We start from the raw sequence: 18,493 nt of genomic DNA, 5'->3' as shown, positions 1-18,493 counted from the left end.
GAAACAGACAAAAGAAATGGCCCAACCCACCCCCATACACATGTACATACATACACGTCCACACATGCAAATATACATACCTATACATCTCAATGTATACATATACATACACACACAGACATATACATACACACACATGTACATAATTCATACTGTCTGCCTTTATTCATTCCCATCGCCACCCGCCACACATGAAATAACAACCCCCTTTCCCCCCTCATGTGTGCGAGGTAGAGCTAGGAAAAGACAACAAAGGCCACATTCGTTCACACTCAGTCTCTAGCTGTCATGTAATAATGCACAGAAACCACAGCTCCCTTTCCACATCCAGGCCCCACACAACTTTCCATGGTTTACCCCAGACGCTTTACATGCCCTGGTTCAATCCACTGACATTATGTCGACCCCGGTCTACCACATCGTTCCAGTTCACTCTATTCCTTGCACGCCTTTCACCCTCCTGCATGTTCAGGCCCCGATCACACAAAATCTTTTTCACTCCATCTTTCCACCTCCAATTGGGTCTCCCACTTCACCTCGTTCCCTCCACCTCTGACATATATATCCTTTTGGTCAATCTTTCCTCACTCATTCTCTCCATGTGACCAAACCATTTCAAAACACCCTTTTCTGCCCTCTCAACCACACTCTTTTTATTACCACACATCTCTCTTACCCTATTATTACATACTTGATCAAACCATCTCACACCACATAGTATCCTCAAACATCTCATTTCCAACACATCCACCCTCCTTTGCACAACTCTATCCATAGCCCACACCTCGCAACCATATAACATTGTTGGAACCACTATTCCATCAAACACACCCATTTTTGCTTTCCGAGATAATGTTCTCAACTTCCACACATTCTTCAAGGCTCCCAGAACTTTTGCCCCCTCCCCCACCCTATGATTCCACTTCCATGGTTCCATCCGCTGCCAAATCCACTCCCAGATATCTAAAACACTTCACTTCCTCCAGTTTTTCTCCATTCAAACTTACCTCCCAATTGACTTGACCCTCAACCCTATTGTACCTAATAACTTTGCTCTTATTCACATTTACTCTCAGCTTTCTTCTTTCACATACTTTACCAAACTCATTCACCAGCTTCTGCAGTTTCTCACATAAATCAGCCACCAGCGCTGTATCATCAGCGAACAACAACTGACTCACTTCCCAAGCTCTCTCATCTACAACAGACTGCATACTTGCCCCTCTTTCCAAAACTCTTGCATTCACCTCCCTAACAACCCCATCCATAAACAAATTAAACAACCATGGAGACATCACACACCCCTGCCGCAAACCTACATTCACTGAGAACCAATCACTTTCCTCTCTTCCTACACGTACACATGCCTTACATGCTCGATAAAAACTTTTCACTGCTTTTAACAACTTGCCTCCCACACCATATATTCTTAATACCTTCCACAGAGCATCTCTATCAACTCTTTCATATGCCTTCTCCAGATCCATAAATGCTACATACAAATCCATTTGCTTTTCTAAGTATTTCTCACATACATTCTTCAAAGCAAACACCTGATCCACACATCCTCTACCACTTCTGAAACCACACTGCTCTTCCCCAATCTGATGCTCTGTATACGCCTTCACCCTCTCAATCAATACCCTCCCATATAATTTACCAGGAATACTCAACAAACTTATACCTCTGTAATTTGAGCATTCACTTTTATCCCCTTTGCTTTTGTAAAATAGCACTATGCAAGCATTCCACCAATCCTCAGGCACCTCACCATGAGTCATACATACATTAAATAACCTTACCAACCAGTCAACAATACAGTCACCCCCTCTTTTAATAAATTCTACTGCAATACCATCCAAACCCACTGCCTTGCCGGCTTTCATCTTCCGTGAAGCTTTTACTACCTCTTCTCTGTTTACCAAATCATTTTCCCTAACCCTCTCACTTTGCACTCCACCTCAACCAAAACACCCTATATCTGCCACTCTATCATCAAACACATTCAACAAACCTTCAAAATACTCACTCCATCTCCTTCTCACATCATCACTACTTGTTATTACTTCCCCATTAGCCCCCTTCACTGAAGTTCCCATTTGTTCCCTTGTCTTACACACTGTATTTACCTTCCAAAACATCTTTTTATTCTCCCTAAAATCTAATGACACTCTCTCACCCCAACTCTCATTTGCCCTCTTCTTCACCTCTTGCACCTTTCTCTTGACCTCCTGCCTCTTTCTTTTATACATCTCCCACTCATTTGCATTATTTCCCTTCCTGCCTCGATCAGTCGGGACCATAAGTCAGAAAATTTTGTGCTGTTGTGGTTGTGTGTCTATGTGCAGAAAGTACAGGGCAAATGAGTAGTAAGTGCTCAGCATCTTCTTTAAGATAGCTGCAACATAAGCATGAATGGTCTTGGGATATGTCTGTAGTGTTTGTTGATGGATGATGTCCAAAATGTAAGCCGGAGAGTGTGACTCTTGTGTGTCTAGGGAATGTGGCTTTTGATGGGTGTATGTCCAGAGGGTTGAAATCTGATGGAGTCAGGAGGATGGTTGTTTAGTGCTTCTCAGGTTATTGCAGTGTGTATGTATTTTGTTAGCATTCTATTTGTTGAGGTTGGGTGGATCTTTGGATAGAGGTTACTGAAGTGAGAGACAGGTATAAGACTTTTATTTCTATTTGAAGTTTGGCACTTAAAGGCAGAGTGGTTAGGGTGAGAGGTGTCCAGTGCTGTTGCATAGAACTGAGTGCTGAGCATGAAGTAGGACTGTACTGGAAGGATCTTTGTTTCATTAAAAGGATGTTGAGTGTTTGTAAATGTTGGGCAGCCAGTGATCTTTCAGAGTGCATCATTTTTTGTGGTTTGCACCTTTGTTATATTTGCTTTTGACAGGGTGTAAACCAGGCAAGTGAGGCACGGTTTAAAGTAGAGATGAACAGTTTGAATAGGATGTTAAAGGAATCTTTTTCTTGTCCAAATGTGGTGTCAGTTAGTGTTCTGTGGGCATTTAATTTGTGAGTTAGTGTTGCGCTGCTGTTGTTGATGTACAGAGTGAGTGTCATGTGTGTGTAATACATGATGCCTGTAATGGCTGATGCTTAGTTCAATGGGAGTGACTATTCATTCAAGTGACTTGAGAGTGTGAGTTGGATTCATGCCTGTCAGGAGTAAAGAAAAAATTGAAGATATTTGCTCTTAACTTCCTCCTTTAACACACTCTCCCAAACTCAGATAGCAGCTTCTGCAGTTTCTTCCTTGAATCTGCCTCCAGCACCAAGTCATCAGCAAACATCACCTGACTTATCTCCTTCCAACCAACCCTAACAAACTGCATACCTGCTCCTCTTTCCAAGACCCTTGCATCTACTTCCCTCACCACTCCCATTCATAAACAGATGACCAGCCATGGTGAAATCCTGCACCTTTGCTGCTGACCCACCTTTATCTTGAACCAGTCACTCTCCTCTCTACCTACTTGCATATGTGCCTTACTTTCTTGATAAAACTTCTCACTTTCTTTTAACATCTTTCCTCTCACACCAATATTTGTAGTAACTTCCACAGGGAATCTCTATCAACCCTATCGTATACTTTCTCAACATCGATAAATGCCACTTACAAATCCCTCTGATTCTCTAAGTATTTCTCTCACATATTCTTCAAAGGATATACTTGATGCACACATCCTCTACCACCCTGGAAAGTGCACTGTTCCTCCCTAATCTGATGTTTGGTGTATGCTTCTACCTTGTAACAGGATCCCCTCTCTGGGGATTTTGCACAACTCAGAAAGCTGGTCACATCCATTAGGTAGGACAGGTCAATCAGTGTGGTAATGCTATGTGTGTTTTTTGGTGAAAACAAAGGAGAGCTAAGGAGAAGGTGCTATGTCTTTAGTATGAAAATTGCTTCTTGGGTGTTTTTAATGTTGGAAAAATGGGTGGTGTCCATAACATTAAAAAAATAGGATAGTTATGAGATGAATATTCCAACTTGATACATTAAAGACAGAAGCATGTCCATTAAACATATGGGTGCAAGCATGAGGAAAATTACCTAAGAAACCTCCTGGATCCGTCTGAAGACTTGACATGAAATTGCACTCCAATGTGAATACTTCTGCACCAATTTCCAGTGTACCATCAACATTCAGATCAACAACATTCTTCAGGGACAATAGGAGTTTAGGTGTGAACTTTGTAGCTGCCTCGTCTTCAGCAATGTGAAGGGAAACTTCAAACTCTCCTTGAAGTTCTGAACTTTCCAGATACTGAAGGCTTAATCTTTTTGATACTGGAGTGTTCTCAAACTGACCTTGCATACTCTTTCCAGGTAACACAAAGTTTCCTCCTGCACCATCTGGTGTAAGACTTATTTGGAAACTAATTCTTCTATCTATGGAAGAACCAGGGGTATCAAAGAGAGCCTCGATGTTATTCCCTATTTTCTTTAAGGAGAAAATGTAGTTTTCAAAAGTATCAGTCTTGGCTATTTGAAGCATCCTTTCATATGGCTCACCTACAAATGCACCTCCTTCAGCAACATATGTGCCATAATTTGAGCTGGTGCACATTCTAAGGCCAAGAATGTTACTGAGGATGTCTGATGAGCAGTCCTGTTGTTGATCAACTGGTGTAACAGCCCTTGGTTCTTCCCAGCTTTTCAGCAAATTTTTGTAAAACATCACTTTTACTGCTGAACTCATTTTTACCAAATCAGATCCAGGAATATCGAATTCAGCATCTACCATCTGTCCATTTTCAAGTGCAAATTTGACACCAAAGTCTGTGTGAATCATTTGAGTAGTCCTTCTTCTGATGCCACTTGAAGAGGTATAGCCATCTACTGTAAGAGTTTCATCCAAGGATACAACTGCTGAGGGTGAGACTTTGCCCTCTACACGCATGCTCTTGGCACCTCCTATTAGCAAAGTTCCCTCACGATTGAATGTCACAGAACCAGTAGCATTGAGTTTCAGCCTAAGAGGGAAGCCCAGCAAAGTTGGGCTCAAGAGCTCCTGGTCCACAACCTGAAAGCCCATAAGCATGTGAGTTGCTATGTATAGTGCTACTTTGTGCAAAGAGAGAATTATGAAAAAAAGATTGTAAATCTTTCCATGATGACTACACAAAAAAAAACTCATTCAAATCACATAAACAGACCTTGGAACCATAGCATTCATAAATGTACTGAATTATGTTTACAGTTCTTATGTGCACCTAGGCCTTGTAGCATCATGAAGGAGTTATGTAATGTAAGTGGTCAGGTATCTATGCTAAGGCAGGGTTTTCACATAAAATTTGATTAAAGCCTTTGGATGTACTGCATTACTATATCAAACTTTCAAAATCTAGTCTACCTTCATCATACATCTCTCCTACCATCAGCATGTGCTTAGTAATTGTGCAGAAATGAAAGAACAAATTTTTCTAATATCTATCAAAAACCACGGTAATATATGTCAAAGAGGCATGACAAACAATTTCTTGGATGACACAACAAAATAAAGGGCAGCAAGCATTATCTTTCAAACAGGGGCCACAAGTTGAAAGTTTTATCGCAAAAACATCAGCCAAATAATAGTATCAAATCAGATTACAATATTGTTCCACAAGCAACATGCATAAATAGCAAGTCAATACTGTGTATAACATAGAAGAAATATGTGCAACCACTTTACTGTGGTTACTAATCAATATGCTACACAATGACAAAAAAGATCACTTTATACCAAAGAGGTATCAACACCTGATATCACAAACGTTTTGCCTCTTTAGATCATTAGTTAACCTGCAAAACATTGCGCACATCATTAAAACTCTGATGATTAAAGACTGAATCTCAGGTTAGCCAGCTAGTTAATCTTAGTTACAGAGAAAAACTGTGCCATTTCTCCCATTAATGGTTCTTTAACATCTGGAGGACCCCCAACCCTACTTTACACATATTGGGATATGGAGAGTCTAGTCATACTTGTATACATTGCCTTTTCCCATCTCCATTTAAATTTCAAGGTGCACTTTATTAGCATGTAGAGGTGCCTTATGTCACAAATAATTGTAATTAGTATCAGGAAAAAATCCTAGATTTATCATTACCGATACAGCACAATGTCTTACCCTGTGAGGATCCTGATAGCACTTGTACTGATTACCTATTCTTGCTGTCATTTAAACAGAAAACTTTCCTTTTTGGTATGTAGAAATGCCTTGTGTCACAGTCAACTACAATTAGCACCAGCAGAGAATCCTAGTTTTTCAGTTACTCACATATAAGAATTGGAGAAGGTACGCTCCTGATGTATGCCTCAAACCAATTAGTTGCTAATTATCAATAGTCTATAGGGCACTTATAATGGTGATAATAATTCAGCAGATGTTGAACTTCTATCATTGGATAAAGTTCTTTTTGTATCAGAAATCAACTGGTTGTGGCAGGGAAAAAATGAATATATATAAATCAGCATAAGTCAAACATGGAATAAGCAGAGTGAGCATGGTAAATCAAATGTTAGCACAGCAAAAAATATGTGAATCTATAAAATTTTATCTATTTCTTATAACTTGTTTTCAATACTTCCCATAAACTGATAAGACTAAAAGGTTCTCTTTAATCTTTTGATAAACCCTCGTCATGGAGACCCTTAAATTTCTAGTGCTGGGTTCTTTCAGGGCTAAGAATTGATCTACTGATCTACTGATCTACTGATGCTTTTCATTATAATAAAACTCCAATTGGAACTAAACAAAAGACCAGTATTACCTTGAATGATTTTGGAGATGAAAATTCCTGGATGAGTTGCTGAAGGAACTGTAGCGGGCTAGACTTCAGAGCATTTTCCAAATAGACCACCTCATTGCCAAAAACCCTCAGATACACAGATGCACTAGTCTCCTCCTCTGGCTCCATTAACTCATTCCTTAAGGTAGCCTCATCATGCAACCTCTGGAACTCATCAATCTTTTCATGGTGAATATCCCTTTTTGGTCTAAGACTTTCCAGTATATTCCGAATTCTCTCATTTTCAAAATATCCTTCTTTACCAAAAAAACTTTCAATGTATTTCTCCAGACCTTTAAAGTCTCCTCCCAGCTCAAGAATATTAAAAGATTTATCCAGCAGGTCAAGTGTTAAATTTAGGGCAGCCTGTTGAGGGAGGTATGAGCTTGGGTTAAAGATGACATCACCAACTATGCTTCCACCCAGGTTAACCTGTAAAAAATATTCTAACTTAATAATTCATAGCTATTCCAACTATAATTCTTAAACATTCCACAGACTGCAATATTGCACTGTCCTTCTTTCTATAAAATATCATTCTGAGAAGGAAGGGAATGTAATAAGTAGCAACAAAAGTTTAACCCATTTTGACACTCAAAATACAAATAAAGCTCAAAAGAACTTCCCTGCAACAGGCCCTGACAGCATATCAAAATTCCACATGCAACACTGGTCCAATAGCAAAACAAACACTTAAAAACATGTTCAACCACTCCTGGTTACACAACAAAATCCCAGATATCTGAAAGCTTCAAAACATAATACCCATATTGAAACCCTAAACCCTCAATTTCTCCTCTTTATACTACTATAAATCATCCCTGTCTTGTGTATCCACATTCCTCTAAAACAAAGTCAACTAAATTATCGTACCCTCATCCACACACCATGGCTTTAAAACCAATCACTCCACAGCTACTCTGCATACAAAACTCATATATCATCTAATGTAAGGCTTCAACCAGCTACAACTACCATTCCACAAAGCACTAATGGCAGTAGACATCAGTAAAGCCTTATATTCATATCTTCACACAGAAAAATTGTAAAAATGGTTTTCTATCATCATAACTTGTCATCAAATCGTAGGTACTCATAATGGCTTCACTTCTAGAAAACTCAAGCTCTATAGTGGAGCCCCCAATGGAGCAAATGTTTCCCTAACCCTCTTCATCTCTTTCTACATGACTTCTTTCATCCTGTGCAACCTTTAATGGGAAATCCTCTTGGAAGTATGCACTGGTACATCCCATTCCTAAAAAGGGATATCGTTCTAACCCCTCTAGCTACTGTCCTGTTGCTTTGACATTTACCATTCCCATAGCGTTTATATCCCTTCTCAACTCCCATATCCTTAGGCATCTTGAATCTCACAGTCTTCTCTCTAATCACCGGTATTGCTTCCGCAAGGTGAGATCCACTTGTGATATTCTTTCCTATCTTACTAATGCTTATTCATCATCCTTGAATTATTTTTTGGAAACCTATGTAATTACCCTTGACATACCCAGGGTGTGGTATTGGGGTTTCATATTTAAGCTCTCCCCTTTTGGCTTCCCTCCCTCATTTTGGTCCCTCATATATAAATTCCTCTCTGGTTGATCTGTCTCCATGGTTGTTCATGGATCAGCATCTCCCTCTTTCTCAATCAACAGTGGCATTCCTCAAGATTCTGTCCTGTCTCCTACACTCTTTCTCCTTTTTATCAATGATTTCCTTTCTTCCACAAAAAAACAAATACACTCATATGATGATGACTCAGCAATGCATTTCCCAACATCCCTCACTTCTGCTGCTTTTTCTCTCACTAAATATGCATCTCGTCTCAACACAGCTTCCTCAATAAACTCAGACTTGGACAGGATATCTCAAGGGGTAGACAAAATCTGACCAAGCTGAATGATTCTAAGACTCAGTTTCTGCCCATCTCTCTACTGAAAATTTCTCATAACTTTCCTCTCTCCTACAGTGGTTCTGTAAATCCACCTCTGGATTCAATGTACATACTTAAAATCACTGTAACATGTACTCTGTCTTGAAAACCCCACATTATGGAAATAGAAAAGTCTAATTATAAGAAACTGGGAGTCCTATTTAGATGTTGAAATTTCTTTTCTTCTAAACTGTTGCTCCATTCATACAAAAGACTGATCTGTCCTTGTACTGACTGCTGTTTTCACACCTGAGGTGGTTCTAGTTCTGCATCTTTACTTGACAGAACTGACTTGAAAACAGTCTAACTTTTAAACTCTCCCTAGGTAGCTTCAACAAAACTTGACGCAATACCCTTATGCTGCAATGTTGGTACTCTTTCCCTCTTCTATAGGTATGAATTGAGTTTTTGCTCCCCAAACCTGGATGTCTGTGTGCCCCCACCACTACTTAGACCACACAATACATGACAAGCTGCTGGAGCACATGGTTACTCTGTGACTGTTAGCAATTCAAGGGTAGGATGCTTTGATAATTGTTTCTTTCCCTACACCTTGAAGCTCTGGAACTCTACTCTCTCATGTCTTTCCTAATAACAATGACCTTGCAAATTTTAAAAGACAGGTTGCTCACTTCCTCCACAATTCATAAATACTTTCCATTGTCTCTTCTTTTTCCTTTTCATTAACCCCTCTATACTTGAATTTAGGCCTGGCTTTGATGTGGACTTTTGTCCATGACTGGAGCCTTAAAAAGAAAAAAAAAAAAAAGTTTAGTTGTCAAAAGGGACAAGTTAATTGGGATCTGAGTTTGATGTGAAGCATTCATGATACATGATACCTGGGAATGGACATGGCAGTAAATGGAACCATATAAGCAGAAGTGAGTCATGGGATGGGCTAGGGGATTAAGACTGTAGGAGCACTCGGCAATGTTAGAAAGAGGTGTTACTATCTGGGAGGGAAAAGATGGGTATGTTTGAAGGCACAGTAGTCCCGATGACATATGGATGCTACGAATGGGCTACAGATGAGAATGCACAAAACAGGGTTACTGTGCTGGAAATGAATTGCCTGAGGACAATAGTGATGTGAGAAGGATCGATCAGGTAAGAATGATAAGGTAAGGAAGAGGTGTCATAATAAAAAGAACATGGTGGAGAGAACTGAAGAAGGTGTGCTGAAGTAGTTTAAGTACATGGAGAAAATGAGTGAGGAGACATCAAGAAAAGGATAATTGTGTCAGAAGTAATAGGGACAAGGAGATGGGGGAGATCATAATGGAGATGGAACGAAGTGAATAAGTTTTAAGTGCTCAGGACCTGAATATGCAGTAGGGTGAAAGGTGTGCATGAGACAGAGTGAAGTGGAGCAATGTGGCAGACAAGGGGTGACATGCTGTCATGGACTGACCAAGGAAAAGCCTGTAGGGCCTGGTTGTGGATAAGGGACTGTGGTTTCAGTGCACTGCTCATGACAGCTCAAAAATGGATGTGAGCAAATGAGGCCATTTGTTCATCTGTTCCTGCCACCACAGGAATGAGGGCACCTGGATGCACACACTCCCAACCACCTTGAGTTTGCTGATTGGCTGGCACATCTGAGAAGCCTCGGAGGAACTGCTTGAATCTCCCTCATCCCCTGAGAGATCTCCCCTCTGTATGTTCAAGCTCTGACTGCTCAAAATCTCTTTCAAGTCATCCTTCCAACTCCAATTTGATCTCCATGTTCCCCTTGTTCCCTCCATTTCTGACACATATATCCTCTATGTCAACCTTTCCTCACTCATTCTCTCTATACATCCAAAACATTTCAGCCTACCCTCTTCAGCTCTCTCAACCACATTCTTTTTATTACAACATATCTTCCTTTTTTTTTTTTTTTTTTCCAAAAAAAAGGAACAGAGGGGGCCAGGTGAGGATATTCCAAAAAAGGCCCAGTCCTCTGTTCTTAACGCTACCTCGCTAACGCGGGAAATGGCGAATAGTTTGAAAGAAAGAAAAAAAAAAATATATATATGTATGTATGTATGTATATATATATATATATATATATATATATATATATATATATATATATATATATATATATATGGGAGCGGGTGGCTGGAAATCCTCCCCTCTCGTTTTTTTTAATTTTCCAAAAGAAGGAACAGAGAAGGGGGCCAGGTGAGGATATTCCCTCAAAGGCTCAGTCCTCTGTTCTTAACGCTACCTCGCTGATGCGGGAAATGGCGAATAGTATGAAAGAAAGAAAAAATCTTCCTTATCCTTACATTACTCATTCAAACCACCTCACACCATACATTGTCCTCCAACATCTCATTTCCAACACATCCACCCTCTTTGGCACCATCCTATGCCTTGATCCATGTAATACTACTGAAACTGCTATTCCTTCAAACACACCCATTTTACCCTTTCAGATACTGTTCTCTATTTCCACACATTCTTCATCACTCCCAGGACCTTCACCCCCTCTCCTCCATCCTATGCTTCACTTCCACTTCTATGGTACCATTTGGTGCTATGTCCACTTCCAGATATCTAAAACTCTTCACTTGCTCCAATTTTTCTCCACTCAAACTTACCTCCCAACTAACTTGTCCCTCAACCATGCTGACCCTAATGACCTTGCTTTCATTTACATTTACTCTAAACTTTCTCCTTTCTCATAATATTCCAAACTCAGTCACAAACTCCTGCAGTTTCTCACTAGAATCAGCCACCAGTGCTGCATCATCAGTGAATGACAACTGACTCACTTCCTAAGCCCTCTCATCCCCAACAGACTGCATATTCTCCCCTCTCTCCAAAACTCTTGCATTTACCTCCCTTACTAATCCATCCATAAACAAGTTAAATCACCATGGTGATATCATACACCCCTGCCACAGACTGCCCTTCACTGGAAACCATTCATTCTCCTCTCTTCCTACTCATACACACACCTTACACCTTTGATCAAAACTTCTCACTGCTTCTAGCAGCATACCTCTCATAACATATATTCTTAAGACTTTCCACAAAGCATATCTCTCTACTCTATTATATGCCTTCTCCAGATCCATAAGTGCTATATGAATTCTTACATATTTGTGTGTGTGTGGGAGAAGTAGGAGACCAAATTAGAGGTGGAAAGATGGAGTGAAAAAGATTTTGAGTGATCGGGGCCTGAACACGCAGGAGGGTGAAAGACGTGCAAGGAATAGAATGAACTGGAACGATGTGGTATACCTGGGTCGATGTGTTGTCAATGGATTGAACCAGGGCACATGAAGCGTCTGGGGTAAACCATGGAAAGTTTTGTGGGGCCTGGATGTGGAAAGGGAGCTGTGGTTTCGATGCATTATACATGACAGCTAGAGACTGAGTGTCAATGAATGTGGCCTTCATTGTCTATCCTAGCACTACATCACACACATATGGGGGGAGAAGGTTGTTATTTCATGTGTGGCGGGGTGGCGATGAGAATGAATAAGGGCAGACAGTATGAATTATGTACATGTGTATATATGTATATGTCTGTGTGCATATATACGTATACGTTGAGATGTATAGGTATGTATATGTGCATTTGTGGATATGTATGAATATACATGTGAATGCGGGTGGGTTAGGCCATTCTTTCGTCTGTTTCCTTGCACTACCTCGCTAATGCGGGAGACAGCAACAAAGTATAATAAAAGAATTACATATATATATATATATATATATATTTATTTATTTAATTTGCTTTGTCGCTGTCTCCCGCGTTTGCGAGGTAGCGCAAGCAAACAAACGAAAGAAATGGCCCAACCCACCCCCATACACATGTATATACATACACGTCCAAACACGCAAATATACATACTCATACATCTCAATGTACACATATATATACACACACAGACACATACAAATATATACATGCACACAATTCACACTGTCTGCCTTTATTCATTCCCATCGTCACCTCACCACACATGGAATAGCATCCCCCTCCCCCCTCATGTGCGCCAGGTAGCGCTAGGAAAAGACAACAAAGGCCCCATTCGTTCACACTCAGTCTCTAGCTGTCATGCAATAATGCCCGAAACCACAGCTCCCTTTCCACATCAAGGCCCCACACAACTTTCCAAGGTTTACCCCAGACGCTTCACATGCCCTGATTCAATCCATTGACAGCACGTCGACCCCGGTATACCACATCGATCCAATTCACTCTATTCCTTGCCCGCCTTTCACCCTCCTGCATGTTCAGGCCCCGATCACACAAAATCTTTTTCACTCCATCTTTCCACCTCCAATTTGGTCTCCCACTTCTCCTCGTTCCCTCCACCTCCAACACATACATCCTCTTGGTCAATCTTTCCTCACTCATTCTCTCCATGTAACCAAACCATTTCAAAACACCCTCTACTGGTCTCTCAACCACACTCTTTTTATTTCCACACATCTCTCTTACCCTTACATTACTTACTCGATCAAACCACCTCACACCACATATTGTTCTCAAACATATCATTTCCAGCACATCCACCCTCCTGCGCACAACTCTATCCATAGCCCACGCCTCGCAACAATACAACATTGTTGGAACCACTATTCCTTCAAACATACCCATTTTTGCTTTCCGAGATAATGTTCTCGACTTCCACACATTCTTCAAGGCTCCCAGGATTTTCGCCCCCTCCCACACCCAATGATTCACTTCCGCTTCCATGGTTCCATCCGCAGCCAGATCCACTCCCAGATATCTAAAACACTTTACTTCCTCCAGTTTTTCTCCATTCAAACTCACCTCCCAATTGACTTGACCCTCAACCCTACTGTACCTAATAACCTTGCTCTTATTCACATTTACTCTTAACTTTCTTCTTTTACACACTTTACCAAACTCAGTCACCAGCTTCTGCAGTTTCTCACATGATCAGCCACCAGCTCTGTATCATCAGCGAACAACAACTGACTCACTTCCCAAGCTCTCTCATCCCCAACAGACTTCATACTTGCCCCTCTTTCCAAAACTCTTGCATTCACCTCCCTAACAACCCCATCCATAAATAAATTAAACAACCATGGAGATATCACACACCCCTGCCACAAACCTACATTCACTGAGAACCAATCACTTTCCTCTCTTCCTACACGTACACATGCCTTACATCCTCGATAAAAACTTTTCACTGCTTCTAACAACTTGCCTCCCACACCATATATTCTTAATACCTTCCAGAGCATCTCTATCAACTCTATCATATGCCTTCTCCAGATCCATAAATGCTACATACAAATCCATTTGCTTTTCTAAGTATTTCTCACATACATTCTTCAAAGCAAACATCTGATCCACACATCCTCTACCACTTCTGAAACCACACTGCTCTTCCCCAATCTGATGCTTTGTACATGCCTTCACCCTCTCAATCAATACCCTCCCATATAATTTACCAGGAATACTCAACAAACTTATACCTCTGTAATTTAAGCACTCATTCTTATCCCCTTTGCCTTTGTACAATGGCACTATGCACGCATTCTGCCAATCCTCAGGCACCTCACCATGAGTCATTATTTATTTTTTTCTTATTATACTTTGTCGCTGTCTCCCACGTTTGCGAGGTAGCGCAAGGAAAGACGAAAGAAATGGCCCAACCCCCCCCCCCGTACACATGTATATACATACGTCCACACACGCAAATATACATACCCACACAGCTTTCCATGGTCCACCCCAGACGCCCCACACGCCCCGCCTCAATCCACCGACAGCATGTCAACCCCGGCATACCACACCGCTCCAACTCACTCCACTCCCCGCCCTCCCCTCACCCCCCCCGCACGCTCAGGCCCCGATCACACAAAATCCCCCTCACTCCATCCCTCCACCTCCAACCCGGTCTCCCCCCTCTCCCCGTTCCCCCCACCTCCGACACACACATCCTCCTGGTCAATCCCTCCCCACTCATCCTCTCCATGCGCCCAAACCACTTCAAAACACCCTCCTCTGCTCCCTCAACCACGCTCCCCCCACTTCCACACATCCCTCCCACCATGAGTCATACATACATTAAATAACCTTACCAACAAGTCAACAATACAGTCACCCCCTTTTCTAATAAATTCCACTGCAATACCATCCAAACCTGCTGCCTTGCAGGCTTTCATCTTCTGCAAAGCTTTTACTACCTCTTCTCTGTTTACCAAATCATTTTCCCTAACCCTCTCACTTTGCACACCACCTTGACCAAAACACCCTATATCTGCCACTCTATCATCAAAAACATTCAACACACCTTCAAAATACTCATTCCATCTCCTTCTCACATCACCACTACTTCCCCATTAGCTTCCTTCACTGAAGATCCCATTTGCTCCCTTGTCTTACGCACTTTATTTACCTCCTTCCAGAACATCTTTTTATTCTCCCAAAAATTTAATGAAAGTCTCTCACCGCAACTCTCATTTGCCTTCTTTTTCACCTCTTGCACCTTTCTCTTGACCTCCTGTCTCTTTCTTTTATATATATTTTTATTTTTTTTTTTGCTTTGTCGCTGTCTCCCGCGTTTGCGAGGTAGCACAAGGAAACAGACGAAAGAAATGGCCGATCCACCCCCATACACATGTATATACATACATGTCCACACACGCAAATATACATACCTACATAGCTTTCCATGGTTTACCCCAGACGCTTCACATGCCCTGATTCAATCCACTGACAGCACGTCAACCCCGGTATACCACATCGATCCAATTCACTCTATTCTTTGCCCTCCTTTCACCCTCCTGCATGTTCAGGCCCCGATCACACAAAACCTTTTTCACTCCATCTTTCCACCTCCAATTTGGTCTCCCACTTCTCCTCGTTCCCTCCACCTCTGACACATATATCCTCTTGGTCAATCTTTCCTCACTCATTCTCTCCATGTGCCCAAACCATTTCAAAACACCCTCTTCTGCTCTCTCAACCACGCTCTTTTTATTTCCACACATCTCTCTTACCCTTACGTTACTTACTCGATCAAATCACCTCACACCACACATTATCCTCAAACATCTCATTTCCAGCACATCCACCCTCCTGCACACAACTCTATCCATAGCCCACGCCTCGCAACCATACAACATTGTTGGAACCACTATTCCTTCAAACATACCCATTTTTGCTTTCCGAGATAATGTTCTCGACTTCCACACATTCTTCAAGGCTCCCAGGATTTTCGCCCCCTCCCCCACCCTATGATCCACTTCCGCTTCCATGGTTCCATCCGCTGCCAGATCCACTCCCAGATATCTAAAACACTTCACTTCCTCCAGTTTTTCTCCATTCAAACTCACCTCCCAATTGACTTGACCCTCAACCCTACTGTACCTAATAACCTTGCTCTTATTCACATTTACTCTTAACTTTCTTCTTCCACACACTTTACCAAACTCAGTCACCAGCTTCTGCAGTTTCTCACATGAATCAGCCACCAGTGCTGTATCATCAGCGAACAACAACTGACTCACTTCCCAAGCTCTCTCATCCCCAACAGACTTCATACTTGCCCCTCTTTCCAAAACTTTTGCATTTACCTCCCTAACAACCCCATCCATAAACAAATTAAACAACCATGGAGACATCACACACCCCTGCCACAAACCTACATTCACTGAGAACCAATCACTTTCCTCTCTTCCTACACGTACACATGCCTTACATCCTCGATAAAAACTTTTCACTGCTTCTAACAACTTTCCTCCCACACCATATATTCTTAATACCTTCCACAGAGCATCTCTATCAACTCTATCATATGCCTTCTCCAGATCCATAAATGCTACATACAAATCCATTTGCTTTTCTAAGTATTTCTCACATACATTCTTCAAAGCAAACACCTGATCCACACATCCTCTACCACTTCTGAAACCACACTGCTCTTCCCCAATCTGATGATCTGTACATGCCTTCACCCTCTCAATCAATACCCTCCCATATAATTTACCAGGAATACTCAACAAACTTATACCTCTGTAATTTGAGCACTCACTCTTATCCCCTTTGCCTTTGTACAATGGCACTATGCATGCATTCTGCCAATCCTCAGGCACCTAACCATGAGTCATACATACATTAAATAACCTTACCAACCAGTCAACAATACAGTCACCCCCTTTTCTAATAAATTCCACTGCAATACCATCCAAACCTGCTGCCTTGCCGGCTTTCATCTTCCGCAAAGCTTTCACTACCTCTTCTCTGTTTACCAAATCATTTTCCCTAACCCTCTCACTTTGCACACCACCTCGACCAAAACACCCTATATCTGCCACTCTATCATCAAACACATTCAACAAACCTTCAAAATACTCACTCCATCTCCTTCTCACATCACCACTACTTTTTATCACCTCCCCATTTGCGCCCTTCACTGAAGTTCCCATTTGCTCCCTTGTCTTACGCACTTTATTTACCTCCTTCCAGAACATCTTTTTATTCTCCCTAAAATTTAATGATACTCTCTCACCCCAACTCTCATTTGCCCTTTTTTTCACCTCTTGCACCTTTCTCTTGACCTCCTGTCTCTTTCTTTTATACATCTCCCACTCAATTGCATTTTTTCCCTGCAAAAATCGTCCAAATGCCTCTCTCTTCTCTTTCACTAATACTCTTACTTCTTCATCCCACCACTCACTACCCTTTCTAATCAACCCACCTCCCACTCTTCTCATGCCACAAGCATCTTTTGCGCAATCCATCACTGATTCCCTAAATACATCCCATTCCTCCCCCACTCCCCTTACTTCCATTGTTCTCACCTTTTTCCATTCTGTACTCAGTCTCTCCTGGTACTTCCTCACACAGGTCTCCTTCTCAAGCTCACTTACTCTTACCACCCTCTTCACCCCAACATTCACTCTTCTTTTCTGAAAACCCATACAAATCTTCAGAAATATATATATATATATATATATATATATTTTTTTTTTTTTTTTTTTTTCAAACTATTCGCCATTTCCCGCGTTAGCGAGGTAGCGTTAAGAACAGAGAACTGGGCCACTGAGGGAATATCCTCACCTGGCCCCCTTCTCTGTTCCTTCTTTTGGAAAATTAAAAAAAAAAAAAAAAATTAAGAGGGGAGGATTTCCAGCCCCCCGCTCCCTCCCCTTTTAGTCGCCTTCTACGACACGCAGGGAATACGTGGGAAGTATTCTTTCTCCCCTATCCCCAGGGATAATATATATATATATATATATATATATATATATATATATATATATATATATATATATATTTTTTTTTTCATACTATTCGCCGTTTCCCGCGATAGCGAGGCAGCGTTAAGAACAGAGGATTGGGCCTTTTTTGGAATATCCTCACCTGGCCCCCTCTGTTCCTTCTTTTGGAAAATTAAAAAAAAAAAAAGAGAGGGGAGGATTTCCAGCCCCCTGCTCCCTCCCCTTTTAGTCGCCTTCTACGACACGCAGGGAATACGTGGGAAGTATTCTTAATCCCCTATCCCCAGGTATAATATATATATATATATATATATATATATATATATATATATATATATATATATATATATATATATACATATTGCTATTGACGTTTGTGTGAATAAATTGTACATTTCCTTTTCCATAGCCAGAGGTTGAACCATTATGTGACATTCATTTTTTCATTCATTTCAAGCTAAAAGTTTGTTTTCTAAATTGTTTCTTACATTTTTCATATGTATATATATGTATGTGTGTGTGTGTGTGCGTGTGTGTGTGTATGTGTGCGTGTGTGTATATGT

At 41.1% G+C, this 18,493-nt stretch overlaps 1 protein-coding gene across 1 annotated transcript in view; it reads right to left on the bottom strand.

The window, feature by feature from the left end:
* LOC139761481 (uncharacterized) overlaps nucleotides 1–18,493 on the bottom strand; it is a 248,581-nt gene that overhangs the window by 172,556 nt on the left and 57,532 nt on the right. Inside the window, exons 15-16 of the mRNA XM_071685735.1 lie at nucleotides 6,773–7,222; nucleotides 4,067–5,039 (exon numbers count right to left, since the gene is read on the bottom strand). Of these exons, the coding sequence (XP_071541836.1) occupies nucleotides 4,067–5,039; nucleotides 6,773–7,222 (1,423 nt within the window). The remainder of the gene's footprint in view (nucleotides 1–4,066; nucleotides 5,040–6,772; nucleotides 7,223–18,493) is intronic.

Source organism: Panulirus ornatus, chromosome 40, assembly GCF_036320965.1.
Source record: "Panulirus ornatus isolate Po-2019 chromosome 40, ASM3632096v1, whole genome shotgun sequence".
Lineage (NCBI taxonomy): Eukaryota > Metazoa > Arthropoda > Malacostraca > Decapoda > Palinuridae > Panulirus > Panulirus ornatus.
The sequence above is the reverse complement of the archived record's forward strand: the minus strand, read 5'-3'. Positions and strand labels throughout refer to the sequence as shown.